The sequence below is a fragment of the Chionomys nivalis genome, chromosome 10 (genome assembly GCF_950005125.1).
Source record: "Chionomys nivalis chromosome 10, mChiNiv1.1, whole genome shotgun sequence".
In the NCBI taxonomy this organism is placed as follows: Eukaryota; Metazoa; Chordata; class Mammalia; order Rodentia; family Cricetidae; genus Chionomys; species Chionomys nivalis.
This window is the reverse complement of record NC_080095.1, coordinates 53,604,952-53,625,760: the sequence shown is the minus strand read 5'-3', so window position 1 is coordinate 53,625,760 and position 20,809 is coordinate 53,604,952. Positions and strand designations below refer to the sequence as shown.

Below are 20,809 nucleotides of genomic sequence, written 5' to 3'. Positions count from 1 at the left end.
AGAGTACATTTTTTTATTCAGAAATTTCTGGCTCTGAAGTGTGGTGAGCATATTGGTAGTGATGTGGAAGTTAGCTGGATGTGTTCTTGAGTTTTACTAGTACTTGAGCTTGGCAGTTCTCTCTTATAAAAATGATGAAAATGTGAATCTCTCTAAGATATGGTGAAAACTATGGGCATCTCTTAGTATTATGAGTACCTCCCAGCATCTAGCGTCCACAACCAAGTCTTGGGAGGCCAAGAGCCCACCCCAGGGTGCAGAAGTCACGCCAGAAACAGGTGAGGACAAGGGACTCTAGTGACGAACAAGCTGGTTCCCATCCCCCAGTGGCACTGACTCTTTCTAGTCTCCACGGCTTCTTACAGCACATTACCAGATCCTGCACGGTGGCCACACCGGCTAGCAGTGGCAGGAAAGCAGCCATGGCAAGAGAAGATGGAGGAAGGGGAAGCGAGGAAGGGCTGCATGTAGCATGAGCTCTAATAGGTCCTAGTAATAAAAGCCTGGAGTCAGATATTGGGATAAAGGCGGAGAGATCAGTGAGACCATTGAGCAAAACCACAGCCGTCTTAGCTACTCAACTTCCCAGCGGAAAAGAGACTGAGTTCCAGTCTCCTCCCGCCTTATCACTTCCTCTCTAGCCCCTGGCCACGTCACTTCCCGCCTGACTCTCCAGACCTCTAAGGGTAGCTCGTGGCTAGCTCCGCCCCCTGACCTTCAGACGTGCTTGATTTGTACTATTCGCCACCACGGTTGCCTCTCAGTCACAATCAGTGATTGTGCCGCAGCGTGGAAGAAGGGCTTGTTATACATAAGAAAAACTTAAAATCTCAAACACTTTTCCCTCTCTCACACCCACTGCTCACCGCTTAATATTTTCCTTGACAGCAAATTTGTGGCCTTTCCCCTACACTGAGCAAGTCTTGTTCAGACACGGAACGGGCACCCTATACTTCCATTCTAACATTGTCTACCTGGAGTTAAAGTCAGATTCCTACAGCTTGAGGCCTCAGCTTTTAGGACTTGGTTATGGTTATTTCACTACAAAGGACCTGAGATGAATTTCGATCTGAAGTATCTCATCTGTGCGTCTCTGCTTCTGTTTCGATTTATATGGCTCCAGAACTTCCTTCCTGAATTTTAATAATCACTGTTTACAGCTGTTCCATTGATTCCCTCTCATTTATTTCCCAGAAGTCAAGTTTTCTTTAAAAGTACCCCATAAATCATACAGCCAGCCTCCTATGTGGGCAGGATGTGTTCTTTACTAAAGATGAATGCGATGGTACAGTTTGTTCTCAATACAAATGGCATAAAATTGGCTGTGAGCCAGTGCTCAGATTTCTATTTTTGTATCTCTCCCTGCTTTTGTAAAAGACACCTCCTTAGAACACAACTCAGATTTCTGATCCCCTTCATAAGCTGCATACAACATCTTAAATTTATATTTTGCTTTTAGAAATCTTTTTTGTTCATCTAATTATAATGATCCCTGTCTCCATTGGAATCAGGTTCTCTGTAGAGTCATGTCATGTAACTGATGAATCCTCAGACGTTCTTACACTACCCGTGGATGACGGCAATTGTGTCATCTCTCATGCTGTCAGGAGAAAGCCTGGAACGTTCTTACAATGCTCACGGATGACGGCAATTGTGTCATGCTGTAAGAGAAGGCCTAACTGAGCTGCTGGAAGACTGTTCCATTTTATGAAGAGAATCAGGGGTGTTGGGTTTTAGTACCAATATCCGCATGTAGACTTCATGTATGTGGGGCTCCTCCCAGTTCAAGACCAAGAACTCTTCTCTTTCCCTCTCCCCCTTGAAACAAAAGTGGGCTCTTCCCATAGAAGCCGGAACTATCTCTTCCTGTGTTTTTCTCTTTTGTCTCTTCTTCCTCTCTCGCAGCTGTTGTTTGAATGCCTGCATCGATTATAGATTGAGGCTCACACTGACCTGTTGGAGTCCATGAGACATTTGGATCTATTTTTAAAATACTCCTCCCAGCCGGGCGGTGGTGGCGCACACCTTTAATCCCAGCACTCGGGAGGCAGAGGCAGGCGGATCTCTGGGAGTTCGAGGCCAGCCTGGTCTACAAGAGCTAGTTCCGGGACAGGCACCAAAGCTACAGAGAAACCCTGTCTCGAAAAACCAAAAAAAAATAAAAATAAAAATAAATAAATAAATAAAATATTCCTCCCAACTTCCCGGGATCCTGGAGACCTGTTCTGCTCTGTCTTCTTTATGAGCAGAAGCATAGCCTGGACTATAGTTTGAGTTTCTAGACCAAACTCACAAGCTAACACTAGGTCGCTAGTGACATTTCTGCTCTTGAAGAGTATGACTCCATAACTGTGGTCCTTCTGTAGAGTCACACACCACAAGGCCAGTGACAGACTGCATACACAACAGTTTCCCCGTAAGATTGTAATGGGGTTGTCTGTTTCACTCTAACACTTTATTCATTGGTTTGTGCTTGTTTGTAAACAAATCTACTGTCTGCCATATAGAAACACAGCACAGATTCTTGTGTGCAACATATAATACTTGAAACTACACTTTTGACATTATTTTAGAGTGCAGTACTACTTCTTAAAGAAACAGATAACTGGTCCCATATTGAACTCGAGTTGGAAGAGGCGAGTCCGGTCTCAAAATGGAGGTAAAACCGCCGCCCGGTCGCCCCCAGCCTGACTCCGGCCGTCGCCGCCGCCGCCGGGGGGAGGAGGGCCATGATCCAAAGGAACCAGAACAGTTGAGGAAACTGTTTATTGGTGGTCTGAGCTTTGAAACCACAGATGATAGCTTAAGAGAACATTTTGAGAAATGGGGCACACTTACAGATTGTGTGGTAATGAGAGATCCCCAAACAAAACGTTCCAGGGGCTTTGGTTTTGTGACCTACTCTTGTGTTGAAGAGGTGGATGCTGCAATGTGTGCTCGGCCACACAAAGTTGATGGGCGTGTGGTGGAACCAAAGAGAGCCGTTTCTAGAGAGGATTCTGTAAAGCCTGGTGCCCATTTAACAGTGAAGAAAATCTTTGTTGGTGGTATTAAAGAGGATACAGAAGAGTACAACCTGAGAGACTACTTTGAAAAGTATGGCAAGATTGAAACCATAGAAGTTATGGAAGACAGGCAGAGTGGGAAAAAGAGAGGATTTGCTTTTGTGACTTTTGATGACCATGACACAGTTGATAAAATTGTTGTTCAGAAATACCACACTATTAATGGGCATAATTGTGAAGTGAAAAAGGCCCTTTCTAAACAAGAGATGCAGTCTGCTGGATCACAGAGAGGCCGTGGAGGTGGATCTGGCAATTTTATGGGTCGTGGAGGGAACTTTGGAGGTGGTGGAGGTAATTTTGGTCGTGGTGGAAACTTTGGTGGAAGAGGAGGCTATGGTGGTGGAGGTGGTGGCAGCAGAGGTAGTTATGGAGGTGGTGATGGTGGATATAATGGATTTGGAGGTGATGGTGGCAACTATGGTGGTGGTCCTGGTTACAGCAGTAGAGGAGGCTATGGTGGTGGTGGACCAGGCTATGGAAACCAAGGTGGTGGATATGGTGGTGGTGGAGGAGGAGGATATGACGGTTACAATGAAGGAGGAAATTTTGGTGGAGGTAACTATGGTGGTGGGAACTATAATGACTTTGGAAATTATAGTGGACAACAGCAATCAAATTATGGACCCATGAAAGGGGGCAGTTTTGGTGGAAGAAGCTCAGGCAGTCCCTATGGTGGTGGCTATGGATCAGGTGGTGGAAGTGGTGGATATGGTAGCAGAAGGTTTTAAAAAAAAAACAGCAGAAAAGGGCTACAGTTCTTAGCAGGAGAGAGAGCGAGGAGTTGTCAGGAAAGCTGCAGGTTACTTTGAGACAGTCGTCCTAAATGCATTAGAGGAACTGTAAAAATCTGCCACAGAAGGAGCGATGATCCATAGTCAGAAAAGTTACCGCAGCTTAAACAGGAGGCCCTTCTTGTTCAGGACTGTCAGAGCCACAGTTTGCAAAAAGTGCAGCTATTGATTAATGCAATGTAGTGTCAATTAGATGTACATTCCTGAGGTCTTTTATCTGTTGTAGCTTTGTCTTTCTTTTTCTTTTCATTACATCAGGTATATTGCCCTGTAAATTGTGGTAGTGGTACCAGGAATAAAAAATTAAGGAATTTTTAACTTTTCAAAAAAAAAAAAAAAAGAAACAGATAACTGAGCTGGGCGGTGGTGACACACGCCTTTAACCCCAACACTCAGGAGTCACAGACAGGCAGATCTCTGTGAGTTCAAGGCCAGCCTGGTCTACAAAGCAAGTAAGAAAGAGGTAACTAAAACGTTACACAGGCAGCAGCTGTGCATGTCCTGTACCTGCCTTGTCTCTGGATTGCATCAGGAGGCCTTGATGAGTTATGCAGGTAACCATCTGGGTACATGCAATGGTAAAGCTGCCCCCCGATGTACCCCCATCTTCAAATGACTCATGCCTGTAGCTCCTACAGAAATGGGAAGGGCCTGAAAAGAAGACAGAAAGCTGTTCTCTATTTATGGTTTCCTTCATGGGGAAGAGATTTTCTAATTTCACTGAAGTTACAAGAGTTGTCAGTTTGTTCTGGATCCAGTTGCTCCTGCCGCTCAGTTCATATTCTCCAACATATTTCCTCTGTCTAAATAGTGTGTTTCCTTTGGAAATGAAAATTATAATCCGTTTATAATGTTTTTCTGTAGTCAACTGCTTCCTCGGCTTCTGTCGGCTGCACTTCATGGTGGAGAGTCGGGACAGTAATTGATTGTCTGAATGATGTAAGAGCAATCAGCATAACACATAAAATACTCTGTAATGTAGATAGTGGCCTCAAATAGCCCCACGCCTATGCCCCTCAAAAACATCAACTAAGAGACAGAAGCCCCATCCAAAGGAAGTCAAAACAAAGTAAGGCACTACAGTCATACGCTCCATTCATGAAACCAAATCCCGAATTCTGGAAACACTACAAAGTTCCGCTTTAAGGATGGAAGAATCTTTTACTAGAGTGTCATCTCTCTAAGAGAGGTGCTATTGGGTAGAACGTCAGTTGGCTGTATAAAAATGTTCATTTTTATAGAGGAAGAGTTTTACATTTTGCAAGATTAAGGTCATTAAAATTTCGTAGTATAATAGAGGGAATAACAGGGTTCCCAGCTGGACTCGGGAGTGGCAAATGGAAAACCACGAGCTCTCACAACGGGCCACAAAAAACACAGCAAGTAATTTATGGGCTTCTTCTCCTCATTTCCGCTCTACACCGTGCCAGACATGGTGACCTACAACCGTGGTGTTAATATATTTCATGTAACGTATTAATCAGGGACACCCCGATGTGTCAGGCAGCCAACTGTGACCAGCAGGTGGCTGTGACCTAGCAGATGGCCCACCATTCAAGCACATGGCAGCACCTGCTCTTGAGTGGCACTCCCTAACGCAGGCCCTTTCCCTAAATTCAAAAATGTTTTCAACAGTTGTACAAGTCACTCTCTTGTACTTTATTGCACAATAAAGGGGAACTTATATCTCGGTCTCTATTGGGAGTTGGAGAGGCAGAGACAAAAGGGAGCACTTTTGAGCCTACAGTAGTCAGTAAATAGAAATGAAACAAATGTATGGACGGAGAGAAAGAGACAAAGAGATTTTTGTAGCCTGTGAGCACAAATCCAGGCTCCCCCTGCCCCCAGCTGGCCTCTGTTCGCTGAACCGTCTGCTCTGCAACTGGGCACCACCAGAGGCTGTGGTGGACAATTAAATTAGCCCCACAGATGGCCGCTCCTGAGCCAGATGCTGAACTATCTTCCCAGAGGATGTGTTAGTGATGATCTATAATCTACTGGGAATCTTAAGATAAAAAATGTCTGAAGAGACTCAGGCACCAGGTCATTAAAAGGATCTTTCCCTCTTGAACTTTTATTTCTTCCATTCTGATTATTTGAAGGTACAAGTTTGAATGTTTAGATAAATTATCCCCAGTGGCATAAATGGAAGAACTGGGTACAGATCTCTGAACTATCTTTATCGTAAAACACCTTAGGAAGATTGATGGGGAACAAGGCAAAAAAACAAAAACAGAAACAAAAACCCTTGAACTCTGCAGTTTAAGAGTGATAAATGTCTGACACAAGTATGTAGTCCAACTGTATCAATTCAGAATTTCTATATACTCAACAGCAACACAAAATGCAGGTGCCCTTGTTGGTTTGAATTAGGACACGATGCTAATCTACAATTTAAAACAGAATATATCCAAGGTCAGTTGCATTAAAAAACAAAACAAAGTTGTTCATTAAGCAGAGAGTTGAATGAGGTCACGGGACAGGAGTTCTAGGAAACAAACCAAAGCAGGTCGCTAGGTTGACTCTTGACAGCAAAGGCAGCCGAATGGCAAGTCTCTGGGACGGAAGCTCTTAATGAAGTGTCAGCCGAGGATGAGGGCAAAGAGGAAGAACTCTGGGTGGGGGCGAAGGAAAGCCTTAATGAAGCCTTTGCGCACGCGCGTGTATGTGTGTCCTTCTCCACCCAAGAGCTACTTGGGGTAATTTTATCTAATATATATTCTAGAACATTTTCTAAGTCTTTCGGGGAACTTGGGAAGGGTTGGGGCAGCAAGGCTGGGAAGCACTGGTTCCTAACTACAAGGTGGACTATCTAGAATCAAATGGGCAAGGAGAGGGACCTGCCCTTGGCTGCATGCGGAAAGCAGGGATTGTTTGAAGGGTACTGTGTGGCATTAGTGTTGGTATGTGAGTCAAGATAGGTCTTCCTTGCTGTGGTTGGGTGCTGGGCTTCCTACGGAGGCAGTAGAGGTTAGCAGGAAAGAAAGAATAGATTTGGGCAGTTGCCGTATTTCCCCATACCCATGCTCCCATGTTAGGAGTGAGAAAGCAGGGAAAGGAAGAACAGATACGGAGCTGAATAAGAGAGGAGAGAATACTTTTAAAAGTGAACAAGTCGGGGTTGCAGTTAAGAGCTGCAGTTGAGAATTCGCTCAGCTCTGCAGAGGACCCAGCAGGTATGGTTCCGCAGGAGCTCCGGAACTCCAGTTCCAGGGAATCTGATGCCCTCTTCTGGATGCCACAGGCACTGCATGCATGTGGAGGCAAAAATAAGCGTACACATAGAATAAAAATAAGCTAAATAAATAAGTCAGAAATAATTGTTAATATAGTTTGAGAATTAAAATTGACAATTTTATCTTGTTTTATCAAACAATCATACTTGTTTGATAATATACACACACTAAACATGTTTATATAATAACAAATAACCATTGTATTTTATATTTTTTTTCTTTTTTTAACGATTTATTTTTATTTTGTGTACATTGGTGTTTTGCTTGTATATATGTCTATGTGAGGATGCCAGATCCCCTGGAACTGGAGTTACAGACAATTGTGAACTGCCATGTGGGTAATGGGAGTTGAAACCCAGGTCCTCTGGAAGAGCAGCCAGTGTTCTTAACCACTGAGCCATCTCTCCAGCCCCTGTGTATTATAAACTTATATAGAAAACACATTGTATTAAATATATTAGTAAAATTAAATATATTTAAAATATTTTAAATATGGTAAATCCTAAAAATGCTATGGGCAGTAGTTTACTGGTTAAATTTTAACAACAACTTTCAAAACAAACAAAAGTCTGAATTGCAGTGTTCACTGATTTCTTCTGACCACCAACCTGAGATGCCGCTGAACAGTCAGTATCCCAGCATTGCGTGTTATTAGTCCATATGGACACAGAAGACATAGCCAACTTCGAAAACATAGTTGTTGGCAAAATAGTCAAATATTTTTGAAGTGATGACCTTTGAGCATTTATTTTAGACTCTACATAATTTTCTTACTAAATTACTGATTTCTAATAAGAGTGACAGTTAACAATGACTTGGAAATCCTAAAATTTCAGCGAGAGCTTTTATAAACATAATAGATTAAGTCCTAGCAATACCTACGTAATAAGGACTATTATTATCTACGTTTTACATGAAGAGAAAACTAAATAATGGAGTTTAGGAAATTGCATGAGATTCTGTAAGTTGTGTGTGGCCGAGCTAGGATAACAACTCGGGCTCTAGGCTTTAGACTCTAAAGCTTTTCTGCTCGGTTGATGGAAACACACAAACTTCAATCAGTCCCAGTGGCCCCAGTGTAACTCCATTTGCAGTCTAGTTACTGATGTGGCCGGAACTGTTTTCATAGACCCCTCAAGTTAAAGGCCTACGTGAGGAAGGAGTGGCTGCTTCTATAGCCTGTGTGAGTAGGAGCTGGTTAGGGGAGAGCCCCAGAATGAAGGGGATACTGCTTCCATTGTGTGTCCAGGCGGAGGCCGCATGCTGATCAACCTCGGTGTGCAGAATCTTGTGGAACGCACTTGGGAGAGAATAGCAACATGAATCCATCTCGTTCTTAGAGTTCGCATGCGACATCATTCCTGGTTAAGACAGATGGACTGGTGGGCACATAACAGTCGCTGGGATAAATCCATATGTTTGTCAGTGCAAAAGAGTCCTCTGAGTGAGGGAAAACTCTAAATTAAAAAGACAATATTTGTGGAAGAAATATTTTCATTTGACCAGAGTCTTTGACAAGCGCTATCTAAATACTGCTGGTCATGGCCATTAATAACAACACGCAGGTAAATGGTAGGCTTTCTGTCATGATTTTTAGTGATCTCGTTTTATGCATATATCTTGAAATAATTATCTCAAAACTTAGAATAAAATAAATGCATTCTACAAAAAGTAGATTGCCTAGAGCATTTACATTAGTTTTATTATGTATGATACTCCATTATAGTTATATGTTTTAAGAACCCAACTGAGAAAATAAATTTAATCACTGGATTGCTTTTTTTTGTTGAAAATAGATTTTTTTTTCGCATAATACATCATGATTAGTTTCCCCTCACTCCACTCCTCCCAGTTCTTCCCCACCTTCCCTCCTATCCGGATCCACCCCCTCCTGTCTCTCATTAGAAAACAAACAGGTTTCTAAGGGAATATAATAGAACCTACAATATAATATGATTTTTTTTTAAAAAAAAAAAAAACCGAACACACTGGAATAGGACAAAGCAAACAAAAGGAAAAGAGCCCAAGAAAAAGAGACTCACTCATTCACATCCTCAGAAATCCCATAAAAACACTAAACTGGAAGCCACAATAGACACACAAAGGACGTGTGGAATAAATACAGAAAAGAAAAATAATAAAATAAAAATAAAAAAACAAGATAAAATTAAAATAATAACCAAACAAACAAAAGAAAAGCCCCAACATAATACCATGTGACAAGGAACCTCCACGGATGTCTTCGAATTGTTTTTGTTGGCATTTACTGCTGGGCAAAATGTAGCCTACCTACCCTGAAGAGTGACTTGTTTCCCCAGGGAGACTCCCTATTGGAGACTGCTTCTGAGCTGGGGATGGGGCCTGTGTTCATGTTTCCTTTCTGCTCTCGGACCCCATTTATATTATTTTTTTGTTGTGGCATTTTGTGGTAAGTTGATGAGTAACTCGAGACTGGTAAATTAATATTTCAATGTTTTACTTTTATATTTATAATCTATGAGCTTTGACTGCATATTTAAAAGCTCAAGCAATTACAAAACAATCCATACTCATTTTGACCAAAAATGTAGGATTATTTCAAAATCTATTATAGTGAAAAGCTCTATAAAAACATTAGTTGCGTGGAAGCAAATTTATTTGGGTTATTAATTTAAAGAGGGAGTGCCTGTGCTGGCTAATTTTTATGTCAACTTGTCCCAGGTTGATATAATTGTGCATACATATACATACATATAAACATATATACTTACATGTATGTAACAATAATCAAAGACAAAGAGGCTATCAACTTGAAAGGGGAAGCATGGGAGGAGTTAAAGTATGGGAGGGACTGAGGACGGAAAGGAAGGAAGAAAAGGGATACAATTCTATTTCAATTAAAATGTTTTTAATTATATATATATTCATATATACTGAAGTTGCTAAAATCTACAGTAAGAACGGGTATTCTGGTGAAATTGTGAAGAAGAAGAAAAAACAATGCTAGTTCTGCTGTCACACGTCCAGCTGTAAGAACTGTGGCTAAGAACTGGAGAGGTGGCTCAGTAGTTAAGAACACTGACTGTTTTTCCAAAGGTCCTGAGTTCAATTCCCAGCAACCACATAGTGGCTCACAACCATCTGTAATGAGATCTGGTGCCCTCTTCTGGCCTATGGGCATACATGCAGGCAGAACACTGTAAACATAATAAATCTTAAAAGAAGAACTGTGGCTATGGTGTGGAATGAGCGCTCAGGGAAACGGATAGTGGATTAAATGTGCGTATGTGAATATGGGAAACACAGCATGTGAAGGACTTGGTATTACCTGTGGTTTCAGTGTACTGGGATTCTTGAAGTAAATCTGCTGTGTATATGGGAAATTAAGCATAAACACTTTAAAAGTTCAAAGTGTAGGGGTGGAGTGGGGCAGGGCTACGGCTTGAAAGACCCTCCAGTCTCAGGATCAAAGACACTTCTGTATTAAAAAAGACTTACTGGGAGAAACTTCTTTTGTAGGATGGCTACCATGGGCACGACAAAGGCTACCACATGCTCAAAGTTTTCCATTTCTTTTTCTCCTGACCATGGGCTAAAATATCACTTCCTGGCCTTCCTTGCACATAACTGAATGGAAGCCAATGCAATTAGGGCAGAACCCCAGTGCCCGATCCCAGGCTTATCGAGCAAGCATGCCACATGATCCACTGTATCTTTTTTTTTTTTTTTTTTTTTTTGGTTTTTCGAGACAGGGTTTCTCTGTAGCTTTGGTGCCTGTCCTGGAACTAGCTCTTGTAGACCAGGCTGGCCTCGAACTCCCAGAGATCCACCTGCCTCTGCCTCCTGAGAGCTGGGATTAAAGGCGTGCGCCACCACCGCCCGGCTGATCCACTGTTTCTTTCTTTTTTTTTTTTTTTTATTTATTTATTGTGTATACAATATTCTTTCTGTGTGTATGCCTGCAGGCCAGAAGAGGGCACCAGACCTCATTGCAGATGGTTGTGAGCCACCATGTGGTTGCTGGGAATTGAACTCAGGACCTTTGGAAGAGCAGGCAATGCTCTTAACCGCTGAGCCATCTCTCCAGCCCCGATCCACTGTTTCTTTACAGCCCTCGTTTGCCAACTGGATGCGGAGGATCCAGCAGAGGAGCCAAGGGTTCTGGTGGAGCCCTAGATAGGAGAAGCGTCTCCCTGCATGGCGACCCTGAAGGCTGGCTCCAAGCCAGAACCCCCTTCGCAGACTGCACGACAACAGATATAAACGGTTCGGCTAAGCTGCCAGCACTCTGAGGTTTGGGTTTCACAGCAGCTAGCCCTACTTGTCTGAATAATGGGGAAGAGGATACACTATTTGGGAAAAACAAAAGTGAAAACAAGCCAGGTATGCCAGCAACCTCCTTTAATCCCAGCACAGAGGCAGAGTCAGGTGGATCTTTGCGAGTTTGAAACCAGCCTGGCCTACAGAGTGAGTTCCAGGACAGCCACAGCTACTTAGAGAGAAACACTATCTCAACAACAACAACAATACAAACACACACACACAAAAACCAGAACACACACACACACACCCTCTTGTTTATGCCTTTGGCAACACTGCCCCCTTTTCACTAAAATGAAACTACTATCTCTGATAGAGAGATGATGGTTCTTGATGCTTAGTAGGGAACTGAAGCACAGCTATTTTTAGCAGAAAAGAGGAAGGGGGCATCGGAGAGAGACAGAAAATGAGAAAAGTCCTGACAGATACACATTTTTTTTTCCAAAGGAAAAGAGAGAACAAAAGAATAAGTAAACATAGGAACCAAGTAAAACATGTAGTTAACAGGAGGACCAGTTCTGAGAGACTGCCTCTAAGTTACACGGTCCTATAAAATTCTGCACGAATTAAAACCGATAACATGTATGGATGAAACCCTTACCTTGCATGCTAACTTTAAGCATTAATTAGATAATACTATGTAAAACCAGATAAATACACACACAAAAGAAAATGTTCACTGGGTACTGGTGGTGCACGCCTTTAATCCCAGCACTCGGGAAGCAGAGGCAGGTGGATCTCTGTGAGTTCGAGGCCAGCCTGGTCTACAGAATGAGTTCCAGGACAGGATCTAAAACTACAGAAAAACCCTGTCTTGAGAGACAAAACAAAACAAAACAAAAAAAATGAATTAAACTCATTGGTTTTGGAGTGACATTAAAAATATATTATATCAGAAGCCAATATATGCCTAAACTAAAGCCATGATGGATTGAGTCTCCCCAAAATAAAACATCCCCCCTTCTGAACCTATCGAGATAGATCACTCATGCTTCAGAGTCCAGATCTGGCCGGAATCACACCCTCTTCAAGGCTCAGCCTCCTCTTCTGGATAAATGGAGAGTCTTATCTGGCTGCTGGGTGGAGTAAACAGCTCACGGTGTTACCCCTCTTATTCTGGGCCTAGTACCTAACGCACACTGAATCTCTGTGGCCTGGCTGCCATTATCCATGTCATTACCACAATACACACAGTAGGCTATTTGCTCCTAGTAGGGTCATTACAGAAATGACAAATACATCTATGACATTTGTAATGTGATTTTTTACTAAAGTTCTTTAAAACCCTTTCCTCCTGAAATTCTTAAAACTAACAAGAGGGCCCCCTGGTGGCACCACATGGTCAATCAAGAAAAAGAAACAAACAATGACATTAAAGTTACTTTAAACAAAACTATACTGTATATTTTTTTGGAAAGAAATGATACAATCAAAACACGATTTCTTAATTTTAAATATTGAACCACTGTTACGGTCTTTCTTCCCGGTATCGTGGTGATCACACTGCATTTTTATGTTGAAATGCTGCCACCATCTGGTAAGGAATCCGTGTAGGCCGTAGCTGAAGTCCTTGGCTTCTTCATGGTGGTAGTGAGAACAGCAACACACAATTATATTCTCTAAGCTTTAAAACTACAAATGGAAAAGATACTGAATTTAAAAAAAAAATGTGGAGTGCCCAAGGGCCTCTGTTTATCTCTTAACCTTGGGCAGGGGTGGGGAAGTCCATGTTTATTTTATTAGTCTTTAAACTAATTTGTATTCATATAAGAATGATGGCGCTTGGCCAATTAAAAGAAACAAGAACACAGTTTAGAGAGAGAAGGTACTGCATGTATTTAGGATTCTCCAGAACCCGCGTAAGTGTGCCTGGCAATGATGGTGGTGGTGTTGAGAGAGGAGATAGGGGAGGGAGGGAAGGAGGGAGGGAGGAAAAGAGGAGCAGACAGAGACAGAGAGACTGAGATTTGTTGTAGAGACCTGCCCAACAACCCCGGAGCCTGGCATGTCCCAGCAAGCTCAGGGGAGTGGAGACTTTAGCTTAGCTTCATCCTCCAGCCCGAGACCATGCAGAGGTCTGCGGCAGGGACAGACTCATGGAGAGCTGCTCCTGAGGCGAGGTCGTGAGAGGCGGTGCGTTCCTTCTTTGCCTTCTTAGATGGCTTGCTCTGGAGGACGCCAGTCATGAGGAGCTCAGGCAGCCTCCGGAGAGGCCGTGGTGAAAGGGAACTGTGACAATACTGATTGCCAGTCACATGACAGCTACTTTAGGGTCTTCTAGCATAGGCGGAGCTTTCAGACAATGGCTTCCTGATCAACATTTTAACACATGAAACGTTCTGATCCTGACCGTCAGGATTAAGCCACTCCTGATGTTTACTGCCACAAAGAAGCTCAGAGAGACAATGGTGGCGGCGGTGGCTGATATCTGAGGTAATTAGTGTCTCTGAAAGATAACTAATACACTATACTTTTAAAAAAATGATGAATGAGAAAGCCCTCTTACAAACGGTTTTAAATTTATTTTTGTGTGGGGGGGTTATGTCTCCGAAACCATGTGTGTGCAGTACCTGCAGTGGCCAGAAGAGGGCATCAGACCCCTCGGAACTAGAGTAACAGGTGATTGTGAGCAGGAGGAACTGAGGCCAGGTCCTCGGGAAGGGTAGCCAGTGTTTTCAACTGCTGAACCATCTTTCTAGCCCCAACACACGATAATTTTGTAAAACAATTGCCCCTGACACGCTTGAATCCAAACAGTATGCAGACTGGAAATATTAAAACCCCAAAGTATGATGATTTCCTTACTTCATTTCCCTTGAGTAACTTGACAGTTTCTAGAATTACTGAATTTTATAAAGTAAATGGAACATCAGTTTGCACACACAAAGTTTATTGTTCACCAACATAATACGTAGGTATAATTCAGTGTTGTTACTTATTTAACCACCCATACCCAAGGGCAGGGCGTGCCCTGCAGAGCTAGGAGGAGCCACACACCCACTCCTGTGCTGCCCTAATTCAAACATTTGCTGCTGTCGTCTTAGCCTTGCATCTCTTCGATCATCTTCTCTCCCCTGGGCCATCTGCCTAGCAAGGGCTGCTACCCGCGTCTGCACCTCACATGCCTCGGACTGAGAATTTAAACTCGGTGTCTATAGCCCTGGCTTTCCTCGTGTCCACTGGACAATGATAGTAACATAGAGAACTAATCTTGAGCTACAAACCCCCTGCAACTTGCCCTAAGTACTGCAGCAATTAGTGAGAAAACAAAGGAGGACAAATCCTTATTTACTAACTCTAGTTTAGGGATTCCCCTGGAAAGATCTCTGAAACTTCAAGTTTTTCTCTGGGAAAACCACTATGATTTAAATATTTTATGCAGGAGTGGGAACACTGTAAAATATTTAACAAGCTTTTTACAAGTTAAATGTGAAAGCCAATTTTATAAATTTAGGATGACCTTGCCTTGTGCCTTCCCACATCTCTGTCGGGGAGGAGAAAATGCAATTAATCTTCTGAGCCTTGGCTTAAGGAACCGTGAGACTGCACCCTGTCAAGATGACATATGGGCAGTGTTTCTCCAGCTGAGCTCTGCTTCTGTTCCAGAAGTCTCCCTGTGGTGTGGGAGGCCCTTCTGTCTATGTGTTGCTTTTATTGGTTAATGAATAAAGAAACTGTTTTGGCCTATAGCAGGCAGAACTTCTCCAGGCGGGGTAAACTAAAAGGAATGCTGGGAGAAAGAAGGCGGAGTCACAGAGATGCCACATAACCAACACCAGGAACAGACATGCCAGAACCTTGCTGATAAGCCACAGCCACGTGGCGATACACAGATTAATAGAAATGGGTTAAATTAAGGTGTAAGAGGTAGCTAATAGGAAGTTAGAGCTAATAGGCCAAGCAGTGTTTCAAATAATATAGTTTCTGTGTGGTTATTTTGGGGCTGAGCAGCTAGGAACAAACAAGCGGCCTCCTACAACACCCCTGTGCCACTAAGTAGATGACGAGAAATAACTTCCCTTAAAAATTATACGTAGATGCAAAACAACCCTTTCCCCTTTGACTATAAGGATGAGGCAGTTTGCTACTTTGCCTGAGAGGTCAGTTCCCTCTTCTAATTAACCAAAACTATGAGCACAACCAAAAAAAAAAAAAAAAAAGGTCATTTCATATACATGATGGGGAAAGGCTTCCTTATGAGAAAAAACCTTGGAGTTAGGTTCCAGAGTGCGTGGGCAGAGTTCTGACTCTGAAAACACGCTGTTATACAAGTAGACTAAGTATCCTAGACATGTTCTGACTCTGAAAGTACGCTGTTATACAAGTAGACTAAGTATCCCAGACATGTACTCATGCTCCTCAGGCTGCCTGTCGTGTCGGCTCCCTTCAGAGCTGGAGGTTCAGCAGGCCCTCTGCATTGGCAGGTTCCACATCTGTCCATTAAAACTACCGATCTGTTCCAGCAAGGCCTGGGAGGATGTGCTGACCAAGTGTGAGGACCCAAGTTCAGATCCCTAGCGACCATCTAAGTGTTGGATGGTCCAGTGCGTGCTCCTGTAAGCCTTCGGCCCATGAGGCACAGACAGGAGCCTAGGAAACACCTCCAGGCCCTCTAGTGGACTCCAGTTTCTGTGAGAGACCCTGACTCAAAAGTAAAAGAGGTGGCAAGACCGAGGAAGACACCCGACTTGGACCTTTGACCTCCACACATACAACTGTGCATATTCACAGCTGTGCACACAGGTGCACACACACACACAAACATGTACACATGCTGTACACAGATATTTAAAGAAAAGACATCTGTACTGGACAGGAAAGGGTTTTCACTATTCCTTACACAACACAGTGCATCAGCTACCTACATACTCTTAGGTGGTATCACATAATGTAATTTGAATATTGGAGAGGATGGACTCACAGCACATCACAGAAAACACCATGTCAGGATAAGAGCACTTGCTGTTCTTGCAAAGGGCTAGGCTTATAACTTCCACTCCAGGGAGTCCAGCACCCTCTGCTGGCCTCTATTAGCATCCATGTGCACACACATATATACCTAATAATAATAATAAACCTTAAAAAAGATACGTGAACCTTATATTGAGACTAATAAGCAGCATGTTACTCGTCCACTATATAGTTTAATTTTGTAATGAAATGCTCCATCTTGTGTTCCAGGAAGACTACTTTGGTTTTAGATAGGAAAATAAATTTAGTAGCTGAAGGCACAGGGTGGGGCCCTGTTTGAGCATGAAGGAACTGGGGCCAACTAAAGCTTCCCATGTTAAAAGACTGTGGTTCTACAGGGCAGTGCAGAGGCTCTGCAGCCCACTCCTCAGCAAAGCAAGAGTAACTGGCTGGTCGCATCAGACTCTGAGCACACCCTTACCAAGTCCCAACGCTGGTCAAGTGCCCTCTGAGCAACACACAGTTTTCTCCCAGTCCTGAAGGCTGGAAGTCTGAAATCTAGTTAGCGTTACTATTGCTATGATGAAACATCATGAGCAAAGCAACTCGAGGAGGAAAGGGCTTATTTGACTTACACGTCCACATCCTTTTCATCACTGAAGGACGTGAGAACAGGAACTCAGACAGGGCAGGAAGCTGAAGGCTCAAGCTGATGCAGAGGCCATGGAGGGGTGCTGCTTGCTGGTTTGCTCCCTATGGCTTGCTCAGCCTACTTTCTTTCTTTTTTTTTTTTTTTTTTGGTTTTTCGAGACAGGGTTTCTCTGTGGTTTCGGAGCCTGTCCTGGAACTAGCTCTTGTAGACCAGGCTGGTCTCGAACTCACAGAGATCCACCTGCCTCTGCCTCCCGAGTGCTGAGATTAAAGGCGTGCGCCACCACCGCCCGGCCTTCAGCCTACTTTCTTATAGAACCCAGGATCATCAGTCCAGGGTGGCCCTCCCCCCCACACTCATAATGAGTGAGTCCCCCGTCAATCACTAATGAAAAATGTTCAACGTAGCTCGCTGGGGGTCTGATTGTAGGGAGGCATTTCTCACTGGGGCTCCACCCTCCCTGACAGCTCTGTGAGACTAGTTAGCATAGTAGTTCTTTTCTTTCCCCTTTGAGAAATCTCCAGACTTGATTTCCACAATGTCTGTATTAATTTGGACCATCAATGGCATGAATGAGGGTTCTGCCCTCTCTACATCCTCTCCAACATTTGCCAACAGATTTATCAGTGGTAAACCATTCTGATTGGGGTGAGTTGATATCTCAAAGTCGTTTTAGTTTTGCATTTCCCTGATGACTAGAGATATTGAACACTTTTAGTCGTGGCTACTGGCAATTTGTGCTTCTTTTTGAAAAGTGTCTATTCAGTTCACTTGCTTATTTCTTACCGGCAGTTTCATTTCCTTGGTGTTTAGTTTCTGCACCCCTTTGTAAATTGTGAACATCAGCTCCTGTCTGGAGTAGTTGGTAAAGATGCTCTCCCATGCTGTGGGCTGTCCGTGTGCCTTCTGAAGCATCTGCTCTCCCATACTGTGGGCTGTCTGTGTGCCCTCTGCTGGGGTCTGCTTTCCCGGGCTGTGGGCTGTCTGTGTGCCCTCTGCTGGGGTCTGCTTTCCCGGGCTGTGGGCTGACCGTGTGCCCTCTGATGGCGTCTGCTCTCCCATTCTGTGGGCTGTCCGTGTGCCCTCTGATGGGGTCTGCCTCCCCACGCTGTGGGGTGTCCATGTGCCCTCTGCTGGACAGAACCTTTCTATGTCTGTGTCATTCATCTGGGGATACTTGGGGCTGGTTCCTGTGCTGTTAATCCTCTATTGAAAAGTAGTTCTATTTACCCCCAGTAGCTTGACCGGCATCCTCTGTGTCTTTTTCTAGAAGCTGCAGTGTTTTAAATTAAGGTATTTAATTCATTTTTAAATTTTTGTATGAGATTAAAAATATAAATTTAATTTCATTAAAAGTAGATATCTGTTGGAGGAAGGTCATTGGTTAAATAATAAAGAAACTACTTGACCCTCATAGGTTAGAACATAGGTGGGTAGAGTAAACAGAACAGAATGCTGGGAGGAAGAGGAAGTAAGCTCAGACTCGATAGCTCTGCTCTATGGAGCAGAGGCCATGCTCCCCTCTCCCGGGCAGATGCGATGAAGCAAGCCGCCAGGTCAGACATGCTGAATCTTTCCTGGTAAGACTGGTGCTACACAGATTATTAGAGATGGGTTGATCGGGATATGAGAATTAGCCAGTAAGGGCTAGAACTAATAGGCCAAGCAGTGTTTAAATGAATACAATTTGTGTGTTGTTATTTCTGGTGTAAAGCTAGCCGTGCGGGAGCCGGGCAGGACGAAAAGCAGGCCCGCAGCTCCACACAACAGATATCCAATTTTGCCAGCACCAGTTGTTGAATAGGCTATCTTTTTTTCCAACGTGTGTTTTTTACTCCGTTGTCAAAACTTAAGTGTTAAGTATTTTATTCTTGGGTCCTCTGTTCTATCCCATTGTTCTGTCTATTTTTATGCCAGTACCAGACTGACTTTATCATTATAGCTCTGTAGCATAATTAGCCACAAATAGCATACAATATCTTGGAGTAACTCTAACCAAACAAATGGAAGACTTGTATGACAAAAACTTTAAATCTTTGAAGAAATTGAAGACACCAGAAAAATGGACAGATCTCCCATGCTCTTGGGTAGGTAGAATTAACATAATAAAAATGGCAATCTTACCAAAAGCAACTACAGATTTAATGCAATGCCCATCAAAATCTCAGCAAAATTCTTCACAGACCTCATACAAACAACAATCAACTTCATAAGGAAAAGCAAAACACCCAGGATAGCCAAAACAATCCTGTACAATAAAGAAACTTCTAGAGGCATCACAATCCCTGACTTCAAAGTTTACTTAGAGCTACATACTGAAAACAGCCTGGTATTGGCATAAAAACAGACAGGAAGACCAATGGAATTGGAATGAAGACCCGAATATCAATCCATACACTTATGAACACCTGATTTTTGACAAATTGTGTCATCTGTAAATAGGGATAGTTTGACTTCTTCTTTTTCTAATTTTCACCCCTTTTATGCCTTTTCTTGTATACTTGCTACAGCTAAGATTTTGAGCACTATGAGTAAGAGGCAAGTGTGGGCATCCTTGTCTTCTTTCTGGTTTTAGAGAAAATGCTGTTTGTCTCCATTTAATATATTGTTGGCTATAGGTTTGCTGTATATAGATTTCATTATTTTGAGACTTGTTCCATCTGTTCCTAAAGTCTCCGGAACTTTGATGATATATATGTGCTCTAATGTTCTTCTCTTCCAAGGATATCATTTGTCTTAGGATTTCAGTTGCTGCAATGAAACACCATGATCAAAAAGCAAGCTGGGGAGGAAAGCATTTATTTGGCTAACACTTCCACTTTGTAGTCCCTCATCAAAGGAAGTCAGGACAGGAACTGCAAATAAGGACAAGAGATAGTGCGGAGGCCATGGAAGGGTGTTGCTAGCTGGCTTGCGCCCCATGACTTGCTCAGCCTGCTTTCTTATAGACTTCAAGACCACCAGCCCAGGGATTGTTCCATCCACAATAGGTGAAGCCCTTCCCCATCAATCACTAATTAAGAAAATGCTTACAGCCAGATCTGATGGACACATCTTCTTCATTGAGGCTCCCTCCTTGTGTCAAGTTGACATACTTTCCAGCACACCCTTTTCAGTAACTTCCGGCCTCCCGATGACCTCATTTTAACTGCCGCTTTCAAGACCCTTCTTCAAATGCGCTCTCATTCTGAGTTACTGGGTGTCAGGACTTCAGTATATGGATTCCTAGGGACACAGCTCATCCTATAACATGGCTGAAAACTATACAACCGAAAACTCACTCCAAGTGTCTGGAGATTGCAGACAGTAAATGATGCTCCCCCACCCCTGTGAGAATATCTACTAAAATTCTGCGAGAGCACCGCGACTCTCTGGCACCTGAACCATGTCATACTGGTATTTATGTCACCAATCTCTCACCCCCAGCTCATTCTGGTGAACATTCTACGGTAGAGGGCGTCACCAAGAACGCAGGTCCCTATCTCCTCTCCACTGCGCGCCAGTCAGAGAGCGCATGCGCATATCCAGTCAGGCAGGGAAGGCCACCGGCATCTTAATCTCTTCCAACTCTGGGTTGCAAGGACTAAATCTGTGGCACCCAGGACACCACATGCACAGAGAAAGCTCTAGGGGGAGCGGACTGAGAATACTGGTGGCGCCAATCACCTTCTCAGCCATTTTGCTCATGCGATAGAGGCTACGCTCCACTAGAATTACGTCTAGACTTAACTAAGACTAGATCCTACGAGGTGCCTAGAATAATGGCTGAGACTGCCTGGAGAGAGGAGAGCAAGTCCTCAGAAGATGGAGAGCTCTGAGAGCTCCCCAAAGAGATCGACTTTATTAAACAGAGTA

The 20,809-nt window shown here is 43.3% G+C and overlaps 1 protein-coding gene across 2 annotated transcripts; it reads left to right on the top strand.

The window, feature by feature from the left end:
* The first annotated feature begins 2,607 nt into the window (after positions 1-2,607).
* On the top strand, positions 2,608-4,182 carry LOC130882514 (heterogeneous nuclear ribonucleoprotein A3). Of its 2 annotated transcripts, XM_057782697.1 has the most exons (2): positions 2,608-2,659; positions 2,726-4,182. In XM_057782697.1, exons 1-2 carry the CDS (start codon positions 2,654-2,656, stop codon positions 3,791-3,793), a joined length of 1,074 nt encoding a protein of 357 aa, XP_057638680.1. In that variant the 5' UTR covers positions 2,608-2,653; the 3' UTR covers positions 3,794-4,182. The 2 variants fall into 2 exon arrangements, with proteins under 2 accessions (XP_057638680.1, XP_057638679.1); XM_057782696.1 differs by having other exon boundaries at positions 2,617-4,182.
* Positions 4,183-20,809: the final 16,627 nt, after the last annotated feature.